The sequence below is a fragment of the Pholis gunnellus genome (assembly GCF_910591455.1).
Source record: "Pholis gunnellus genome assembly, chromosome: 16".
NCBI lineage: Eukaryota > Metazoa > Chordata > Actinopteri > Perciformes > Pholidae > Pholis > Pholis gunnellus.
Genome location: NC_136543.1, coordinates 18,506,572 through 18,529,914, shown reverse-complemented (window position 1 = coordinate 18,529,914; position 23,343 = coordinate 18,506,572). Strand labels below are relative to the sequence as shown.

Below are 23,343 nucleotides of genomic sequence, written 5' to 3'. Positions count from 1 at the left end.
CATACATACATACATAAGTATGAAACACAGCAAATAATTAAAGCTCACACAACCAAAATGAACAAAACTAAACGCAAACAGATATTCATAAAAATGGCTAATCTTTAGAAATCAAAATGCAAAACCGAAAGTTTGTCAAGTGCGTGGTTCGGTATGTCAGCCGCACTCTTTGCCTCAACCTAACTACGTGGTTTTCTTTGCATAGAAAAGAAACTATGAATTTAACAACGCCGTCCACGACACGTCCAAAAGTGCCTGCAGAGGGTTACATAGAGAGCACTGACCCATCTGTGGTATTTAACGCACCGGGGTGAGAATGTGTTTGAAAATAAATAAATACTCTTCTCAAACTCTCTAGATACGGAGATATTTCTGCAGCACCGTGGACAAGCATGACAGGCCTGTTGTGCCGAGTTCTGATTCCTTAGCAATCATTGAACAATCGCTGTTCAGGGATGATGTCTAGCAAATGATCAACCGAGTGAACTCTACCTCATAGCCATAAATTACAGAAAGAAAAATCCAATCTAATACACATCCAACACATTTAAACACTAGAAGCAATGCCTAACAATGATAATATAAAACTTGATGTACAGTATATGTAAATAGCTTGTGGTACAGCAATAATATTCTCCTACGTTTGATCAAAAGTATGAAATCTGGTGCTGATTCCTGGGGATCGTCAAGTAATTGTGAGGAACATGGCACTTCTGGGAAATGTAGGTAAATCACCAACTAATAAGAGGTGGATGAGGGGAAGTGAGTACATAAAAAAAAATAAGTAATTAAAATAATGCATCACAACAAAACAGCTCCCGTTGACGTCTGAACAATGTGAGTCTGTTTCCCCCTCGTCTCTCCGCTCTTTACTGACTGTGTACATCTTTTCAGACGGGATCAGCGTGATGGGCCTGCCGATCTCCAGTCCGCTGCGACAACTCCTCAAACCCAGGCCGGAGAACAAGAGCGTCAGCAGTGAGTCCGGCAAGGCAGAGTACAGCCATATCAAGGTGACTGAAAAAGAACCTGCAAAGTGCAACAATGCCCCATTGTTTTGTCCAGTCTTTGTTCAAGATGCAATCAGTTGTTTTCTTCTGTTTAGTGTTTTTTTTTTTCCTGGCTTGTAGCAAAGGGGATAATTCATTTCCACGTTGGTGCAGTCTCGCTGCACCTATTCTGCAGATGATGAATATCTCAGTTTGGTTACTCTCGCTGCTGCTCTCCCTCTTCATACCAAGAACACTCTGTGCAGTGTGTGCAGGTCTTTGCAAACTACAGCATTGTTTCCGACAAATTGCTGCTTTTGCTATAAAAAGAAGAAACAGGTTGTTTTTTTGGGCTGGTGTCTCACCCTGGCTGCAGATGCACCCTGCTCTTTGAATAAGGACTCAGAGCTCCCAGGCACAGAAATGAGAAGAAGAAAAAAAACGTTTACAGGCTTTTTGTGTGACTCTGCAAAGAGGAAAAGAAATAGATAGTGGGAAGGGGAAAAGGCGAGATGAAGACAGACGCAGTAGATAGAGATGATCAGCGGGGAAGAAGGTTTTGTTGAGGACTTTTGGACGTCTGAGGGGTAGAAATGGGCGGACTGATAGTCTGCCTGCTGTGGGTCATCTGTAGCACAACAGTCACAAAAAGCTGCCAGTGAGGTGGCTGCAGCGTCTTTCCTTTCTCTCCTCTGTGAATCATCAGGAGACAAAACAACATTCAGGTTTTGCTTCCAGACAAAGTCAACTTTTCTCTCTTTCTTTAGGAAAGTTTGACAGGATGATGACTAATGGTAGAGCGAATACAGCAGGAGGTTGCCTGTTCATAGTCTAAGACGAGCAAACGTGTGTGAGACTAATCATATATTGTCACCAATCATATATAGTTGTACCATACGTACAGAGGTCAGTCGTCTGCATCACATGCGACTGGGTTAAATAGGTAAGGATTTGCAAACACACAGAAAATATCTGTATCAGTTTATGTCACAACAATACGTGTATTTGGATGTAAGCCAGAAGCTGGCAGGGCTTGCACAGGACGTTTTTCAGATATCTAGACAGTATTAACAAAAGTCTAAACTGAGTCTAAATTAAAGCGTTTTACCGTTAATGGTGTAAGTGGAAGTGAATAGTGGAAATAGAGTTATTTATCATTAAAAATGTACAAAAAAGGCGATTAAAGCTTTGGCTCACTGGTTCAGAATGGAAGGAGGCCTTGATTAAAAATATATTTGATTTATTAAGTTCCTGAGTGTCAGCTGTTCACTACACTACTGTAGAGGCTGCACGTTGCCGAGCTTTAGTTCAAGTCTCCAGGTAGATCTGTTGATGCAGAAGAAAAACTGATCTGGGGTTTTGCCTTCATTTCTGTATATTTCCTCAACAGATTTATGAATGTTAATCCTCGATGGATATCAGAGATTCTGACCATCGTGAAGAGCAAATTCAGCTGACTTTATTAGAGTGTGTGTGTGATGAAGTATTACTTTACATCCCTACTGTACTGACAAATCCTCCTCATGCTGAACAGCAACAGCACAGGTAAAAAGCACAATCCTCTCCCCTTTGGATTCTTTGCATAACAACTACCGTCTCAGCAAGGGGGAACACAAGGAGCAGCCATTGTTAAGGGCAAACTGGGTATTTTAATCAGTGGTTAGGCTTATTAGCAGCCGGGTTTGACTGGCAGCAATGACTTTCATCGAAGAATTCGGGTGTTGCAACCGTGGTTAAAGTAAAGCCAATTACACAAAGACGAAGCTTGTCCTGCGAGCAGCCTGCTTAAAAGCAGGTTTTGATGACGTGCGCTCATTCTCCTTTCGTTTTGTAGACGTGCTGTTGGACATAGAGTCGACACGAGGGTGATTCATTTCACCGTGTGCACTGATCTGCCTGCAGACTGCCGTAGATGTATTCTGGGTTTCCAGCTGAATGACTCATTGTTGTTTTGGGCTGTATATTGTTTTTCAGTAGTTTTGACTCAAACCCACAGGTTACAACACGGTATGATGTTAATTCAAGCAAAGTGTTGCAATAAGTTTGATCTTTGTGGCCTTCAGAATCAATGGAAAAAGTGTTAATTGATGTCAGACAGATATCAGTCAATTGCCATAAAATGATACATCTTTGCACCCAGACTTTCAATTAACAGCCGCTTTTGTTATTTCCCGTAACTATGACCTGGTCCCCCTTAAACGTCAGTCAGTCTCCAACTTTCAGGGCGAACCCCCATCAACGTTATCAGCAGGTGGCAAGCAAGACACAGGAATGGAGTTTGCTACTTATCTTCCATTTTTTCACACATTTTTCTTGTACAAAACATCTTCAAAAATACATAAAAAATAAATAAATAAATCCCCCTGATGCTTAGGCCCGGCGGAGAGTCAACTTAGGCCAGACGGGCTTTGCAATACATGGGCGGAAACCCTGCCACACCAGCTGTCATGCACCGATGTTGTGGAGAGCATTAATTCTAAAAACTCTGGCGTTGGGTGCAAAAAAATGTTGTCGCTGAACGCAATCTGTGGTTTTGCACAATCATCCAATATCAACACTGTTGTCTCCTGGCTGCTTGGTACTGGAAGGCTGACTAGTCGGTGCCAGCGAAGCCTTTCTTCCATACTTCTTCGTTATCTCACCTGTCTGCCTGAGGAGAACCACGTTTACGGCAAAAGTGCCCTTCATCCTCAGACAGTTTTCTAAACCAGCTGATCTTCCTGATTCAATCTGTAACAGGAAGTGCTGATATGTGGCCTGAAGTCTTGAACCCGTTCCAGCCGTCTCATTGCTGCCTTTTTGAGGATGTGTCGCCGCATATGTTAGAGTGCTTCCTGTATCGGCACGCTACTAGTGTTACGTCGGTCTTGATTTGTCAGCGTGTGCGCATGATGGAGTGAGAGCGAATGTATATTAGCTGCTAATAACTGATTACGGCCTGCAGGAGAGATGGACATATGCATAGGAAATTGAAAATCTTCTTGCCAAACTGGCTGGCAGGAGCGCAGGGTGTTCTCTGCATGTCTAAATCACCATTTTCGACCACCTAAACCAGATTTGTTCATTATTATTGCTCAGGCTTAATTTTCCACACACTTTTTCGAGATATCATTCTTTTCACCACATGTTTTGTGTTTGTGATCTGCGAGTATCGATGCACTATTTTTTTCACCAGCATCCATTGGGATGTATACTTGAGCTTGCAGTATATACGAGTAGGTGCAATCAATCTTGGCTGATCTGTAATCAGCACACGAGGAGTCAACATGTTTATCTCACTGACCTTTCGTCGCTCAATCTTCTCACCCGTTTTTCAGTCCTCCCACCACATCGGGGGAACGCCTGTGGGCTCCACAAGCGGCTGCTGTCGGGTTAGGATGGATCCGCCGCAGGTGAAGGAGGTCTGGCCCGCTCAGACGTGCTGGTTTTGATTATTTACACGTTTTCAATGACTCACCCTCCTTTGCAGAGCGAGCGCGCTTCCACAACTCGGTTTCTGTGACACTGTCAATTACTTCCCTCGCCTCATGACTGCGGCTTCATGTCTCATTCCTCAGCCGGGAGCACGTCACCTCTTCAAGCTCAGTTATGGTTTGATTGTGTCTGCAAAGAGTTCGTCCCCGTTGGAGTATCTGTGCACATGAGTGAAGCAGCCGATGCAGAGGATCTGCTCGGGGATTTATGTGAGGGGTGACGTGAGTGACGGGCTGGGAGTGATTCACGATTCCAATGATTAGGACATTGGATTGATTGTATTTTTATTTAAATTCCTGCTTTGATTAGAAAGAATCTTGGATTATATATAATATAAGCAGCTTAGAGCTGACGTTGGTGTTTGGAAGTTTAACAGGTCGCTATTTTTATTTTTTGTTGCTGTGAAAACAAACTGTATTTATTCAAGTTCCTCACCAAAAAAATGTATCTCACAAGATTCAATTTGAACACTTAATGATAAAGTTATAACTCACCTTCACTCAAAACCCATTTTTACAGAGTAGACCATGAACGCATCGTAACGCAGGTCAAGGTAACCTCTGTGCTGTCGGCAGACGAGCCGGTCACTGCGGTGACTGAACAAGCATGCATGAGAATGAATTACAATATCAGCTTTATATCTCGTGTGTGTGTGTGTGTGTGTGTGTGTGTGTGTGTGTGTGTGTGTGTGTGTGTGTGTGTGTGTGTGTGTGTGTGTGTGTGTGTGTGTGTGTGTGTGTGTGAGAAACTACTATACGATGGAAGCACATGTGTAAATGTGACAAGAAATACGATAATAAATACAATATTAGCTGAAGACCGACTGGTTTCGATCTATAACAGTGAAGCGCCTCAGAAACGGGCTCAGCTAATATCTCTGGTGCTGCAAAGCTGCATCCAGAGATATTTGACTTCCCTCCTCATCATGTTATTGCGATATATAGAGATCGGTGTTATGTAGATGAATGTGTTCCTGTGAGGCTGTTACCTGGTTTCCTCCATCCAGCATCACCGTTTTTTATATAGTGCACCCGTTTCTGTATGACCTCTTAACCCAGCCAAATATGAAATGGAATTGTCCCATTTCAGGTGGTCATTGGTGAGAGATTACTGGAGTAGACACACCGCAGTAATCTCTTTGACAGTGGGTCTCCCCAAATGGGTTTCAGAGACATCCGGAGGTCTTTCAGGTTTGCCATTTTTCCTGCAAAACTGAAGAATATGTTCTGCTTTTATATGATTTTATATAGTTGTATATTGAATATCTTTGGACTGAAGAATGTTGGCCGAACAAACCAAGTAATGTGAAACGGTCACTGTTTAATGACATTTAATAGACTAGAGCCTCGAATAGACTGATTCTAGATTTGGGCTGGTAAAATCAATAACCTGTGTGTGTGTGTGTGTGTGTGTGTGTGTGTGTGTGTGTGTGTGTGTGTGTGTGTGTGTGTGTGTGTGTGTGTGTGTGTGTGTGTGTGTGTGTTTTGTTGCTGGACGGGTAGAGTACAGTGTGTTGATGAGAGCTGAGTTTCCAACAGTTGGTTAAAACAATTTGAAGAGCTGAGAGGAACTTAGTTTGTTGATAAAACATTGTGAGTTTGTATTGATCCATTGTCGGTTTATAAAGTGATCAGAGCAGCTTTAGATAATCTATCATAAATTATCAAAAAGGTGCTTTTAACAGTTCCCCTGTTCTGCTTTAATACTTTACTTAAATCCACATGGATTTGGACCTTTTTGTGTTTGATAACACAACACTCCGCTGCCGTGCCATCATTTGAACTATTAGATTGTATTCGTTTGTGGATCGCCGCTAAACAAGTCACCGTGCACACATACCGAGATATTAACCTTAAAAGATTAGATCACACTTCAGACAAGCCGATGTAAGCGTTTTCTTAACAAAGAAGAGTGCGTCTGGGATTGTGTGCAGTGAGAAAGAACCTGGCCTGCAGACAAGAGATGCTGCCACACACACAGACGGAGTGTCGTGGTGGTGTGTGTGTGTGTGTGTGTGTGTGTGTGTGTGTGTGTGTGTGTGTGTGTGTGTGGGGGGGGGGGGGCAAAGAGTTTCTTCAGGGCTAATCAAATCCAGTGGAGACAGAGACAGAGTCGGCTGCCTGCCTGCCTGCCAGCTGCTATTTTTAGAAGCCCAGCCTCCCGATGGCAGTTCAGCTCTCTTCACGGATACAGATCCCGGCTCGTGATACAGATATTTATAACCGCCACAGCTGTCTGCCCAAGTGTGAAACTCCAGCTTAACCACCAAATGATTTTCTTTTTCCAGGCTCAGGATTAAAAACGGCTCCTTCTTTTCTTCCCCTCTTTTGGCTTTAAGTTCAGTTTTATGTCATTTTAAATGAGTATTGGTTTTTGCTGATACATTACCGATGGAAGATCAGACTGGCCGGGGTTATTGTCAGTGGCACAGATTCTAGAAGATTCACGTTTTCTTACAGTCATTAGTTATTAAGGCTTGTATTTTTGACGCAGTGGAGCACACAATTTAACAATAAAGTCTTCCTTTTATTTCCCTAATTTTCCGAACTAAATCCGAGTTGAGTTTTAGTGATTCCTGAGGGAAATATCTGTCTCTGTAGCTGCTAAACGCTCCACTATGTTCACCAGCTCCACTCGTCTGTCTGCTGTTTGGAGCCGAACAGATGGTGTGCGGTGAGTTTTTAGAGCATTCTTGCTGAAAATGACACTTGGAGAGTGATGACAGTGAACCAAAACGATAAGGTTGCTGGTCGGACTGCTAAACAACCAGCTGAAACTACACTGAGGGGAGCTGCAGGTTCTCTGTAGCTTCATAAATATGAGTGATATTCACATTGTGTTCACGTCGTCATTTCATTTATTGCTATTATAAACACATCAATTATAGCTGTTTTAAGCTAACTGGCCGCAGTAAAGGTCACTCTCTGATTGTATTTTGCTGACACATCTAATAAAGTGGTGTGGGGCGCGTGTTCATTTTTTAATTATCCGCCATGTGGCAGGCAGTCTTCTGCAATAGTGTGAATAATGCATCTCCTTGCAACATTTCGTCAATAACATCTGTGCAGGTACTTCAAATTCAGAATCTCAGCTTCAAATACACAAACAAAAAATCCTCTTTAGCTACTTTTCATGTGCTTTTACAGTAAATGAATCAACCATGTTGTCCACAGTCTTTTATTTCCTCCAATGATCAGATATGGGGTGAAAGATATGGATGAGGAGCCTTTTTATCGGGCCTTGCTTTATTGTGGCTGTTTATTTGGTTGGTTATTGATACTCGAGCTCACTTTGGCTGTAAAAACGAGTGAGTCGGTGTTTATTCAGCTTTGACTGCAGAGAGAGAGAGACAAGTGGAGATAAAAGCAATAAATTCAGTCAAACTATGACCAACTATCATATATCGACTATGAGTCAGATACAATGCCATACTTCATAAATAATTTAAATAAAAACAAGTTTAATTTCTTTTGATCATTTCTTTTACAAAAATAAAAATGATATATGTTTACAACCTCTACGTACCGCCTCTCCTCAATGTTCAGCCTGTTGGTTCTAGTTGCGCTGAATGTTTTTTACAGGATCTGTTGAGAGTAAACCGTTTATTCGGGGCAACATTTTAAATGAGACATGTAGAATAGAATGCTTTAGATGAAGAAATATAATGTTAAGCTTCATTTCGGTTGCATTTTCTGACGCTTCTGGCTAAAATAAACTGTAAAGTTTTGGCAATTGTTAAAGAAAACGTGCTTTTGCATCCAGGTTTTTGGGGTTCAGAGGGTTTGAACTCCTCACTGCAACCGAGACATTACAGAAAAAAAGAATCTATAGAGCAGGAAAGATTTCACCTGTGTCTTTGTGACGCCACGCTGAAGGATCCAACAGTGTTATATATGACTTCCTACCTCCTGTCAGACATTTACCCAGACCTTACACAAAGGAAGTTTCAAAGCCTCACCGGGTCCATCACGGTGCACTTCTCTATCACAGAGCTGCTTCTATTCTCTGAAACATCCTCCTTCTGGGAATTCTGACAAGCAGCTCCCCACGGTGAAAGATTCGGCCTTATTTAAGATAACTGTCTCCGCTGACACCATGGGTGGGGGGGGGGGGGGGGGGACGGACAAATGGGCTTAATATTCCATCTATCCTCTCGGGGTGGTGAGCTCGGTGTAGCACGCCACTATCTGTCAATGTCTATTTTAACATGTTGGCGTCGGGTCTTTGGACGGTTTTCTCGCTCCCGAGTGGCCGCGTTTGCCTGGAGGTGGCTGTGGAGAGGAGGACTGATGATCGGGACTAATCAAAAGACATAATCATCATCGGGGACACGAGCACACGCCCCGCGCTTCTGCCACAGTCGCCGGCTGTTTGCCAACATCTTTATTCCTACAAGCCGTTTAATCTCTGAGTGCTTAATTTACCTGGCTGCAAAAACACGGCCCCATCGCTGATTGGAGTTTGAAGCCAAAGCTGCAAACCCACAGCTGTGCCCCCCCCCCCCCCCCTGCCTTCGCTCTCCACTTTAGGCCACAGCAACATGGAGCGTATCCCCCTGTGCCTCTGTGATAGATGAAGGGAGGAAACGCGAGTGACGAGCAATAAGAAGATGGATGGGGTTCGGGGTAGGGGAAGACGCCGGTTGCAGACGCCGTCCCCGCGGACGCCGATTCCGCTTCCGTCCCTCGTCCTATCGGAGACGCAGCGAGGCCGGCTGCTGGCTCTTTCAGGCCCGAGGTAGTGGTTTGATTACCCAAGATGCAATTATGAGCTCTTTCTCAAGCACGGTTGCTGTTACACTCATCATAACACACAGTGTATAATTCATCTCACTGCTATCTGCAAAACTCACAGTGTCGAGTGATGTGATTTGCATGTGGAGCTTGTATTTAGCTTTTTATTAGTATCCTTGCGATTTGCATTTCCTGGAGCGTAGCGTAGCTCCTCGCATTAAACCCATCGTATTACAATTGTTAATATTTGAGTAAATTGGGAAAGGGGCGAGCTTGATTTCCTGTGAGAGTCAGGAAAAACCTGCAGGCCCGCCTTCCGGTTATAGTGTTGGCAGAGAGTCAGAACGCAGCTTTATAGCTAATTTTAGACCGTAGTTACAACAGACAGGGGACACCCGTCCTGGCAGCAACAGCATGCGTCCCCTTATTAAGCATCTAGCTCCTGGATGTACACATATACAAGAGACAGAGGAGACAAGTCAGCGGCGTACATCTTATCCCTGATGACCTGTCGCTGCTCTGTCAGCGCTAACGCTTTGATGAGGCACCGCGGGCCTCCCGTCTCTTAACTGATGGCCAAATGATCCGGTCCATTAGGACCCCTAACCCCCGGGATAACAGATAACTTTTTGTATTCGTCGTCCTAATTACTGTTCATGTAAAATATACAGCTCTGCCTGGGCTCCGAGGCAGATCTTTATGAGCTGCGGAGAGACGGGCCGACCGGGAGAGCGACAGTTGGTTTGGCTCGTGGCTCTTTTAGACTTCAGTGAGATCTCTTCAGAGGGCTGTCCTTGTTCAAAGAAAGTTATCGTGAATATAATGTAATGACTATCCTGCGAGGAGGATATGTATTCAGTTGTGAGTGTGTGTGTGTGTGTGTGTGTGTGCGTGCATCTCTGTGTCTGCCTTGTCTGTCCACGACTAATCTCACATATGGCTGAACCCATCAAGCTAATATTTGTTGTGCTCATGCATCACGATAAGCTCAAGGAGCTCTCGTGGCTGAAGGGATTCACACTACTACGCATTCTACTGAGTGCACCTTTTTCTAGTTTGTGTGTATTTTATCATCTGACACTAAAATGTATGATGAGGCTATGAGAAATAGGTTATTCTAGGATGAGGATGTTCAGCAAAAATACTGTAGGTAGAAATCAAAGTAGTCAAACACTTATTACACTTGTATTACACTTTAGGAACACCGACAAACAACTTTACCAAATGCAACGGGCTATAAAACTGAAACGCTTCTCTTGTGCTATGAAATTGAAATGACGAAGTCCGGGTTGCTTTTTCCTCGTCCCGGTGATCTTGCGTTAGCATGTGTGTCTTTCTAATCACGTACTCTGCAGCGGTGGAGCGCCACTGACCCGCCGTCCTCGTCTTTCACACGGCTCTCTCTCTCTTGCTTTTGGCAACTTTGGTTCCGCATTAGGTGTATTGATCCGTATACTATGTATCCTGCGTGCACCTGCGTGATTGATGCTCAAATATCTTATTTATCTTATTTTTTAAAACCTTACTAATTTATCATGTTTTGTCTCGTTCTTTTCTGTTTGTTGTAAAACATAAAAACCCTGTTCTGTAAAGCTCAGGTCAAAATGCACTCTATAAATGGAAAGAATTGACTTCAGTCCAAAATTATCAAGCAACAATGACCTACACAGATCAAACAAATGAACTGTAGTCTAAAATTCATTTCCGCCCCCCAGAAGGTCGTGATAACGTTCCGTTTGTTGACTTCTGTGTGTGTGTGTGTGTGTCTGGAATTGCTGGTGTATGCGAGCCCAGCGGGTGAAATTAGTAGAGAATCAAGCATTTCATCATGCTCGCTGGACTTGAAGCCATGTGTGAAATCCAGCGAGCCGGGCCAAGTGTGGCTCCATATGCTGCCGCGCACGATGGCTGAATCGCTGTCGATCAGATCACCTTCAGCTGCAACACAGTCACCCTGAGCAGGATGTTCACACGCCAGCCTCACCATCCAGCACACCAGCTTTTGTCTGTTTGTATGTATATATATATATATATATATATATATATATATATATACATATATATAAGTGTAGTAGTACAAATGTGTGGGTGTGTTTGCGTAAGTGTCTGCTCATGCATTGTCGTGCAATTTATCATTTTTTCCAGGCTCCAGAGCTTCTGGCTTTCAGCTCTGCTAGTCCCATCTTTGGAGCTGACTTCACATCTCCATGGTTGACTGGCTGTTGATGTACTTTAAGAACAGCGGGGGGGGGTGGGGGCGGGGGGGGGCTTCTCCCTGTAGTCGCTCCAGCTGGTAAACGGTGCGACACCTGCACAGGACCACAGGGTTACATAAAAGAGCAGCGGTTTGGTGTCTGAGGCACCTGCGGGTCTTCTGTTTACCTCCGATCACACACGAACAGATACAACTCAACGTGTGTGTGTGTGTGTGTGTGTGTGTGTGTGTGTGTGTGTGTGTGTGTGTGTGTGTGTGTGTGTGTGTGTGTGTGTGTGTGTGTGTGTGTTTTCATCTCTGACAGATGCCACTCTCCTTTTGACAAAATGAAGTGCCCGTGTTCATCCACTTCTTCCCCTTCATGACTCACAGCGTATAATCAGATTTAACCACATGTAAGTGAATTAGTTAACACAAAGAAATCAGATTACTGTAGATAGAATGGTTCTTTTACTGTGAGAATTCAGACACACACACACACACACACACACACGGGTCACCATCCGCCTCAACAACCGGACATTTCTAACAGATCCAGTGTGTTAGCCCCGAGTTTGAACATTTTGATTTGATGACAAAGCTCCTCATTAAAACCAAACTGAGTTGGCCGTAGATGCTGTTTGTATTGAGAACACAAGATACAGGATACGATTTAGTAGGAGTTGATTATTCAGAATAAGGATTGTTGTCTTTTTACTACAGTGGCGTTGAGCTGTGCGCTCTCTTATCTAATGTTTCTCCAGGCAGACATTCTGATCAGACCCGGTGACGGATGCGCTTATTGAGAAAAGACTGTTCCTGAAACAGACATTGAAAAATGTCTCATATTGAAGGTATCCTGAAATGTGTTTTTGTTTTAGTGTGAGACATTTTTCTGTGAATATTCTTGAAGGGTATCTTATATTTTCGATGGAGTTTTGATCACTAAATGTATTTATTTAGTTTGATTCTACCATGAATCTTGTTTTATGGCATTTGAACAATTGTTGCATTGATAACAGAGTGAGAAGGTTCTGCTTTGTCAAAACTAAATAGAGGTGAGACAGTAAGTTAAGCTTTTCCTCTTTGTTGTACGGAGTTCTACTCAAGGCCAGTTGTGTTATGTGCTGCTTATCTGATTTCCACACTACAGTGCATAAGGAAGGACAAGAAAGCCGACACACTCGTGTTGTATTTTGTTGAGTTGTGTGTAACTCCATCAGGGATCTGTTGTGGTTTACTTGGACAGGATTTTGACTCTGTGTTGTTTTCGACCAGCACCGAACAACAGCAGATGTGTTGATCCCAAAATGTCTCTGTGCACTTTGCTCCTTGATGTCTGCTGTTAATGTAGTTAATTAAATGGAAATGTATGTTTTAGTTGCTCAGCTTCTTTGTGCAACAATACACGGCAATAAAGACGCATTTCAGCACGTGCTTTTGAATACTCCGTGGCTCTGGAGGAGCCATCTTAAGTCTGAAAAACATAAGCAGAGTGGACTTTAGGAGTCCAGCGTACCCGGATCTCAATCCATTAAATGAGCGAAGTATTATAAATGGATCTTTATAAAACGTAGTCTATCTCTATACTACTAATGTTATGTCTGTGGGAACTCAAATAATGTGAACTTTGCATATTGTGGATCAAGATATTTTTGATCAATCAGTTGATTAATTGAGTATTCGTCACTACCATCCCTGGTCTGAAGTGTATGCAGAGGTTGCACATCAGTATTCAAATGTGTTGGCAGTATATGTGAGCCGAGGCCGTGGTGTTGAGGGTTTCTGTTGACCCTGGTGTTGTAACCAACCGGGGAGCTTTTGCTTTTTAAATATTTGCACAAGCCGAACGCTGCGGTTTCCCTGGTAACCTGATGTTGTTGGACGAGGATGGAGAATGGATTTGTGGGAACGGCAGTCCTGAAGGGTTTCACTGAGCTAAAGAGCCACGAGAAAGCGTAATTGGCTTTTGATTTTTCATGGAACTGTGTGTCACATGTGTTTGCTGAAGAAAATCAAGTGAAACCGAAATAGCAAATAAGAGCAAAAAATGAGAAAAAACTCCTAATGAAATATCGAACAGTCCAGTTTGTGTTTGTCTCTTGATTATAGAAGAAGAGGGATGTTTCAGGTCTTCAAGGAATGTCTCCTATCTAATAGTCAAGTTGATTTTAATCTCCTGTCACACATGAAACGTGAACAATAAATGAAATATTTGACTTGTGAAAGATTTAAAATGGCACAGATTGCAATCCAAACACTCATTTGACTTCAACTTTAAGCTGCTGTGAGATGTTTCAAATTAAAAACACGTGTCCCTGTTGGCAAAAGCTGTGACGAGCACTAATTTACACTTCTTTATATTTCATTTGCCAATAGTTAATAACTTGTCATTTTGTCATCTTGTAAATGTTATTTTAATGCCTTAAAACAAAAACTATTTTTATCTGTGCATTCTTCCAAAATAAGAAGCGATATTCTGGTTAACAGCTTTGTTTAATGACAATAGAATTATACAAACAATGTATCATTTCATGATTCCAGCGACAGGTGAAGCTGACTTTAAGATATTTTAGTTCAAGCTAACTATCATCTGAATAGCAGTTTCCTTCTCCTTTGGAAACACTCTGAGTAACATCACTGCGGCCTCATAACTCATTCCACAGTGACGATCAGATTACCTGCCTGACGCCGCTGCAGGGAATTTATGTCGTACGGTGCTCTTCACATTCTGTGTCAATATTCCCACTACCCTCCACCTCCTACAATCATTTGAGCTCGACATCCCATATCCCCCGTTCGTCACGGTGTCCTCGGAGCTCGGCAGGTTTTACTCGCCCACTCTTTAAAAATGTCTCCTGTTCTAATTGCCACATCATAGGCAAAACCCGAACTGTGAGTGGGTGCGGAGCGTGACACTCTAAGCGCTCTGGGCAGAAATGTCAGGACCATCATCCAGTGGACCGGCTCGGGGCTCTTCCAGAGAGGCGGTTTTGGTTTTGGGCTGGTTTTGGAGCTGGGTGAAGTTATTCTACCATACCATGCAAACGTGTGTGCTTCACCGGCTCCCTCTCCCTTAAAAGCACAACAACAACAATAATAATAATAAAATCCCTTTCCCTGTCAGCGGTGCCAGCTATTTTGGTCTGCATGCAGCCTGGTTGTTACTGAGCAGTTTTAGATGCTCTAAACCGCGTCAGCTGTCAAATGCACACACGGAGCCCCTCGCTCCTCATCATCCAGCGATTATTGCTAACTCATCACACCGTGGGACGGATACACAGAACATCCTCGCTCTCATCAGCCCTCCTGCCCTCTTCTCTCATCAATCATCAGCACAGCGGAGAGAAGATGCCAAGCTTTTATCAAGGCCGCGGATAATCACGGAAGTGCGTCTCGGAAGCAGACGGACAAAACCCAAAAGAAGATTCATGTCAAACGTTGTATGAAAGGCAGTGCAGTGGTCTCATTTGGCTCCTTTTTGATCTGTATATCACTTCCTCAGCTAGATGTAAAGCTATCTTCAGGACGCTGTTTAACTTCCTACCGTTTTCCCCTCATGTGCGGGCCCCTGGGGGCGCCCAGTTGATTGGCTCAGTGAGTGACAGCCGGGTGTACATATGAGAGCCGGTCCCAGCAGCGCTCCTAATGGACACGCTGCAAACCAATGCCCTCGAGTCATTCCTCAGTTACCCGCAGAAGCCGAGGCCGCCGCTGGCGACTAAACGGCTCCCGCGGCTCATGGCTCGCTTTCCTGCCGCTAGGCAGATGCAACCTGAGCAGGGGTCAAGGCTCATTTTAAGGACAATTAGGCACACAGACTTCCATTTTATCACAGCATCAAAGTACACTGTGACCCTCTGTCTACCCACCGTTCAACCACCTGTCCCAGATATGATGGAAAACCTCCTGAGAACGCATACGCCTGGGATCCCTGGCTAGATAATGAAAGGAGAGAGAACGTGATGCTAGTGCAACATGTAATTCACCACATAACTTTCCAAATTAAGGTGGAAAAATACATGTTTTTTGAAGCAGACGAGAGAAATTGATGTTGTAAGTGAGTGTAAGTGTCACCCATAAACGGCGGCTTTACTCCGTTTCCAATTTGTCTGTCTGCAGGGAGGTAATAGTGTTTCACACCGGTGCCTTTTACTGTGGCTTTTGCTGAGACTGTGGAAGTGACGAGGTGAAATTCAATTTTTTGCGTTTACAATTATTTCCATTAGCTGCGTGGGACTTTCCTGACTCATCAGAAGTGCAAAAAGTCATTTTATTTTCAAACCTTTTGTTCTCTTGCGACCTCAAGTCGGTTTGTCTTTATTTAACGCTCCATCAGCCACTAAGTATTTTTATTATATATACATTAATATACAGGTGTGTGTCCTGTGAGTTTAAATAACAAAATGGGGCTAAACGATATCGTGCTTTGGACAAACTGTATTATAAACAGGAAATACAAACATGAAGCACTAAGTGAGGACTTTGAGCACACAAAGAAAGTTTGCAATTAGGCCACCTTCTCACCACCCTTAGAGATCAATGCACCATCCAGTCAGGTGGGAGCCTCCCTACACTGTGAATGAGTGGTGCTCTGTGGCGGGTTCCAAATGCACCAATGGCCCTGATTTAGATCTAAGACGTGGTTTCATCCCGTTTGGTCCGGGGCCAGCAGCTCATGGCGTGTATCACGTCTGCCATGGTTTATATTTTACTGCATCTGTCCTGTCTACCAGAGACAATTGGAGTGGCCTCTACTAATACCTTTGTTGTTGTGATACCATTGCCAACAATGATATCACAACAACACACTTATTAGTAGAGGCCACTCCGATCTTTTCCAGTGGGAACTATGTTCCGTTTATAAACACGTTTCCCAAAAACCTTTAATAAAGACCCTAAATATATTTTCTCAGTAATCTTATTTCTACAACAGAGGTGGTCTTACAAGACTCTATTATGCACTGCTTAAACTGATATGTATGTATTATTCTCAGTATGACGGCATAAAAGTGAAATGCCAAATAGTTTGAAACATCTTAGCGAGTCATCGCTCCAGTGTTACTGACCTCCTCCCTGTCCGTACCGCCCTGTCCCCGGGATGCTTTCAGGAGGCATGTGTCCTCAGCAAGATGTGTCAGGATCTTTATCTCGGTGCCAAAGCATCCACAAAGCCTTTTAGCTTTCCTCTGCTTTCTGTCTTTTTTTGTTCGCCCGTCATGTGCACGAGAGAGAGAAATCTGCGTGTTTGACGTTCGGAATTCACCTCTATTGTCAAAACAAATGCTTCATCATTTGTTATGGATGGGTGTGATGGATGGTCCACGGAGGCTTTTGTTGTGACACAGCAAAAGAAATATTGAGTGAAGGCATTCAAGGTAAAAGCCCGTCGAACACTGCGAGTCTGCTATCCGTGTCACGTCTGTGATGCTGAGCTCAAAGCTCCGATTACAGAAGCATTTATAAAAAAAGATAAAACAAAGGCTAGTGGAGACACCAGCCGATGCCAATACTGTTCTTCTGGGAGCTATAAAGGAACTTCAATGCATGGTAACAATGTGAAACCGTCCAAGTGGAAATGACCGAGTGTGTGTGATTCAACGTATAGTAACTGTGCCAGTTCTAATCGGACATCCTATAGCGAGTCTCCACATCAGTGGTGACCTTGAGATATCTTTCAGCGAGACTATTCGACTTTGGTGAGAAGAAATAACAACTTCTTGAATCCCAAAGAAGTAAAACGCACCGTTGCTCAATTTATGCACTCGTGTTGTTTCTACTGCTAAAGATTCACGTTGTCTGGTAAAATGAGTAGCTTATTGTTTTAGCAAAATGTATGTAAATATTGTGAACTTTAGGACTGTGCTCCACTATAGTTAGCTAAATGCTAAACAGTAGCATTTTTGCGTTATCCTATAACTACCGCTTGTACCTGAACGGTTACATAGTTTAGCTTTAAAGGATGCGAGCCGTCATATTTCAACAATTGTACGTCATTCATCGAAATGACAGAATAAAGTCAAATGCCACGTCCCTCTATTTCCTATTTTCCTTCTATTTCCTGTTTGCTTGTTGGCTACAATGCATCAACGTAAACAACTCATGCTCCCTGGTTTTTTGGTGATGGAGGTGAACGCCTTAATCAAACTGTCTCCTTATTCTTGGCATTCTCACGGATCACGTTGCTCGCGTGCGTGTGGAGGTAGAGCATGTGCGCGGTCAGGCTGTGTGTTGCTGCTGGCCTGCTCCCAACGCTGTCGGCTCATTACAGCCGGTTCTATTTTTAGCCCAGTGTGATTGAAATAGGGTCCTGGGGGGGGGTGGAGAGCAGAGCGGGGGAGGACTGAACGGAGGAGGGGGGGGGGGGGGGGCTCGGGGTCTTGAAAGGGAATTGGGCCGCTGTTTGCCGGGGTGTCACCGAGACAATTGCTGTTCCTCAAGAGGATCGTGTTGTGGCCATTGGTACCCCACACGCAGCTCCAGGATCACACAGCTGCATGTGACGCAGCACTCTTTTGCTGGAAAGAAATATGTTTCCAACGTATGCCCTCGGTATCAGAAATCCTCACCATTAATTAATCAGAATATATACATTTACACACTGGCTTCGTTTGTTGTCACAACGCAACATGTCACCCACTGAAAGTGTATCTATTTTCATGTGCTTTAAATAGTTTTTGGACGAAAATGTTCTGTGGCAATATCTTTGGCAACACAGACAATATTGTTGGAAGGATAAACTCGTGTGTTGGTTTTTGTCTTTGTTGACAATAATTAGAAAGAGAAAACACCTGCCTTATCCTTTACCCAACATGAGCAAGTGAAGCAGACACTGCTAGAGAGAAAACATAGACTTTAATGGAAGTGGCCTTCAAACAGTGGGGACTGCTCGAGAAATCTGAGAGATTTCAGTCAATCAATTCAAATGAGATGCATATCAACGAGCTGCTCGTCTCATTGTGTTGCCAGCGCAGCATGTGTCTGTCTCTTGGCTGCATTGTGAGGCTGCTGCTCTGCCTTCACGTCTGAAGCAGACTGGCTCCACTGGGATGACGGATAGTGGGGGAAATGGTCTTCGGGGAGGATCCTCGGGATTTTAATTTGCAGACTTTGCATCAAGGGTTGCTTTAAGAAGTATTCCATCAGTCAGAAGCATGCTAATGATATTATGTTCAGGGTCTTTATTCAACTTTGATTTACTGTCAACTGTGTTTGTTGTAGAATGCATTTTGTTTGTAACAAGTAGTAGTTTTTAGGCTTTTTATGCCTTTTTTGAATCGCCAATTTTTAGTCTGGTCTGGCTCACCGGATGTAGATGGTTGGTATAAGTCTGCCATTTTCGGGGCATTATCCTCCCCTTCCGCTATCTCCGCTATCTATTTTACAGGACACGGTTGCTGCATCCTGTGCTTAGATGATTCTGATTGGTTTAAAGAAACACAAACATGCTGGAGAATGATTATGTGTGGAGCCGGACCTTTCTTTAGTGCTGACACAGCGATGTGGAGAGCGGTATAGCGATAGAACCATGCTGCTAGCGTAGCAAAAAACAATAGCATTAAAAATATACCAGGGGAAGGAACGATAAGATCATTAGGTATAACATGGAAATATACCAGAACGTGGAATAAAACCCATGCAGTTCAAAATAAGTGACATTTTAGAGTTAAGGTGCTTGGTCTACGATAACAATAATCCTCTCTAATGTTTCCATCTCTTTGCTCGGTGTGCTGTGCCTCTGTCATTAGGTTGTAATAGGCCAGACGTCTAGCCAGCAGGCTCCGAATCATTCCACTTGGCACTCTGCACCCCCAACAAGAGGGGATAAAGAGAGAAAAATAATCAAAGGATCAGTGAAATTTTGTCCTGGAAAGGCAAAGCCAGTACCTCCATCAGCAATATGTGGAGAGATGATATAGGCCCCATAGGAGGGAGGAGGTACCTTGGATGCTCCCTTTAACCGGCTCCAGCCCATTGCCTGAGTCAGCTCGTGCTCTCTCACCATAAACTGCCACTTTCAATTTCCCCCCCCATCCGTCACACCCACTTGGCTGCTTGTCCTGTACCGCCCCCCCCCCCCGCCACAGAATACCTCTTGAGTTATTCTACCTGTCTACTATCTCCCAATCACCGTGGAACACCGCCAGCAAAATCCCACCTCCTGCACCCATCGGCCGCCCTCTCCTCCCGCACTGTTTTAGGACGAGAAACGTCAAGCCACCAATCATACCCCCCCCACCCAATCTCTCAGCCTTTCTCACCATTACACTTTTCATTAAAGGGCACGCTGGCTGTGCTGAGGTGCGTTAATTATCTCACCGTAATGATGACTTCATCGATCTCAGAATCAGACCAGTTTGGCTGATGGATTTGCAGGAAACAACATGCAGGCTGTGACCTCTGACCCTAATCACACTCAGTGTTCTATACAGATATGGCTTTGAAATCACAGTTTTTTTCTTCTTGCTGAATCAGCCCCTTCATTGTCGAACACTGTCACACCAGCTGTATCTACATTTATAACCTTCTCGTGTCCTTTTTGCAGACTTTGGAAGCCGTTCTGAACTTCAAGTACTCGGGGGGAGCAGGCAAAGTGGAGGGCTACCACAGGGAGCTGTCTTTGGGGGTCCATGTGGACGTGGAGCCGTCTGTTTTCTTCACCAGAGTCAACACCCTCCCGGCAACCAGGTAACCTATGAGTGACCATCATCGTCTGTGCATTAATGAAGTTATTAGTGACGTTTATGTGAGCTATGGGCTGATTAACCTTTTGAAACCTGAGCGGTTTCTGGACGTTTTCTTTTTCTCCTGTCACATTTGACTTCATATCACATTCATGACTGGAAATAGAGAGATATCAAAAATGTCTCTTTTTTTTTTTGCAGTAAAACACAATTATAATTGGGGATTCACCATAGCGAGCACATGGGCTTTGGGTATCGGCCAATGTTTAATTTAGCTTATGCCGAGCTTTGAGGAAGTGACTGGGATCATTCGTTCATGCAACTTTTGTTTTCTTAACTTTGTAAAACAAAATGTAACAAATAAATCCATAAATAAAATATAATATGAATTTTATGAATTATTTATTATTGAAATAATAAATCCACAAATAAAACTTGGTCACAAATATTCAAAATGGGCAAGAATTACAATTCAATGTCAACATTTTTAATGCAGCAGCGACTTAGTCAGAACGTACGTATATAATGTATATTATTTACATATAGATGTGAAACAACAGCTGTTTGAGTCAGAATCAGCCAGATGAATCGTAAAAAAATTTAAAAACTACAAAGACATTGTTCCACCTGAAGGCTTTTTTTCAGGACATTTGCCTTTAACCTAATTTAAGGGATATTCTTTTGGCCACTTGAGGGTAGAACGGTGGCAGCTGATATGCTTTCTGTTTAGGCTACAAATCCAGCAGACACAGAGCAACATCCATTTTAAGTTGTGCATGAGGTCCAGTATCAGCTCTGTATTGGGCACTGCTCTCAGTTGAATTATTTTACTGCACTTTCACAAAAACGACTCCCATTTTCCTCCACTATGCAGAACTGTTTTCTTGAAGCTGTCATAACACAAGGTGAATAATGAAACTGCAATGCTAGAAGAGTTGTTTTCCCCACGCCACCAGCCGGTTTGACTTCTAGGAATCAAATTCAGTCGGTCAAACGTGGCTATTTCATTTAATGATTCATTAAATCATGATTTAATGATTTAGTTACTTCAGAGTGGGTTGGTAAAGCACCATCTGTCGAATAGCCGGTAGTTCTGCCTCAGTGCAAATGATCTGATGAGCATTTAAACCCGCCATTTTTTGTGTGTATGGGCTTTTTATTTGCTAATTTAAAACCCAGCCATTGTCTGATAAGATAGAAATAATACTCTTAATAATACCGCTCTTGTCCTGGTAATTAGGTGATACGTCTCGATTCTAAAGGCTCATTTTATCTCTCATATGATACAAATTCAGCTCTTTCTTTTCTCTTTTGATCTGGTGAATATATATCGACCTTCTCTTTAACCACCGCGACAATACTCACTCAGACATTACTGCGATCAAGAGCAGGGGACTAAGAAACGCTATTCTGGTCACAGAGTGGCAGACATGCACGGATGATGAATGGATATTCAGTCTTTTTATTCTTGTTACACACACACACACATCCCCGGTGTCTCACTTCACTTTTCAGCTCCCCAACTCTCATGGAAAAAAAAAACTCCAGGCGAGGGAGACGGATTGTAGCCGAGTAATGACCACTTGAGGTGAATCATTAGCTGCGATAATATCTACAGTTTAAAGCCATCCATCTTGGCCCAGCACTGATACGTATGCATACTTAGAGATGCTGCACTGGCTGAAACACCGTCATCCCAACACTGCGACCTTACCTCAACTGCACCCGTAACACCTTCCTGCCTCATCGCAATAAGCAAATCTCATTTGAGATGTGTTGAAATGAAATGCCTTGGAGAGGTTTAAGGAGATTACATACAGATCTTAAGTCAAATTATGTGTATTTGTATATCTTAATATCACTTTCTTTACAGGCCCACATCAGCAAAAGCAAAGTTAAAGAAACCTCAAGAACCTACTAAAACGATAATTCTCATTTTCATTCAAAAACGTATTAAAATGATGATAAATAATAACACTGATATATTTTATTTAGTAAAGCACTTCACTTGACCTGAAAGAACATTTTAGAATTTAATCACAACCATCCGGTTTGTATAACCTCAGGCTTCGTACACACAAATTCATGCATTAGTTGTTAGCGTTCCTCCCCTGGACGGACATTAAAGTGCTGTAACACACTTTACTGGTCGGGATGAGTAATATTGGATTTCTCTCTGGCTGCAAGTTAGAAGAGGAATTTAGAAGTGGTTGCATGAAATTGCTCAATAATACGGCAACTTCGATCTGTTTTTGCATTTCTCTGTCGGTCATTCCTTCATTCTCTCTCTCGCTATCGCAAAACACTTTGTTTTTGACAGTCCAGTTCCTTGTTGCTAAAGTGTGCTTTAGCTGCTGTGCCCTCGTGTCCTAACAGGCGCAGTAGTTACAGTAAAAGAGAGGAAGAAGAAATTCTCCCTGTGATCCACGAGCATGTTCTCTCTCCCTAATTCTCTTCCTCATCCATTCTTTCTCTCGTCCTTGTCTCATTATCTTGCTCCACATCGCGTACATTTTCTGTATCCTGTAAAGTCTTACTTTCACCTCTGAAACTCGTACTTTCTTGCTTCATACTTTCCTGCTGCCTCGGGGTGATTGGTCGCCCCGTCGCTCAGAGGTCCCTGCGGCCGATCGACCCGGTCACGGCTGTTTCCTGTCCTGGCCCCAGAGTGGTGGAATGAACTCCCCACTGACGTCAGGACAGCAGAGTCGCTGCCCATCTTTCGGCATGTTGAAAATCTACTGCAGTTGAAGATGTTGCCCCTATATGTTTATGAACAACAATATAAATGTAGGAACAGGTGGTTCAAGCGATGCAAAGAACAAAAAGTTTTAATTGTTAGCTTCCGAGTGCCCCGTGTCTTCAAAGACACCACTGTCTCCAACAGTCCTTTAAGTACAACGCATGTCTGTGCAGAATATTTTAATATACAAGCATCCGGTGTGATTTTCACAACAACACAGACGCGTGTGTAGTTATTTAGCACCTGCCTGGTGCTGGTTATATAAGATTTAATCAAGGTAGCCAGTGGATGTCATGTGTATAATTAAGGCTTTGACAATGTGCATCACTCCAATTAGCGAGTGTAGATGCAACACATACCTCACCAGAAGGGGAGGCCTTCATCCATGCCAGCTGTTGTGGATGACAGATGCTGGTAGGATCCGATATTAATCTTTATTCTGCCCTCCTGGCATCGCTGCTATAATCAGAGTAAAACGGTGGACGTGGATGTGTCCACTGGTTGAAGAACGTGTGGTGAAGTTGAA

At 43.3% G+C, this 23,343-nt stretch overlaps 1 protein-coding gene across 2 annotated transcripts in view; it reads left to right on the top strand.

The window, feature by feature from the left end:
- Positions 1-23,343, top strand: part of trappc9 (trafficking protein particle complex subunit 9) — a 156,222-nt gene that overhangs the window by 54,370 nt on the left and 78,509 nt on the right. For both annotated transcript variants that reach the window (XM_079175870.1, XM_079175869.1), the window contains 2 exons: positions 895-1,013; positions 19,936-20,078. In XM_079175870.1, the coding sequence (XP_079031996.1) occupies positions 895-1,013; positions 19,936-20,078 (262 nt within the window). The remainder of the gene's footprint in view (positions 1-894; positions 1,014-19,935; positions 20,079-23,343) is intronic.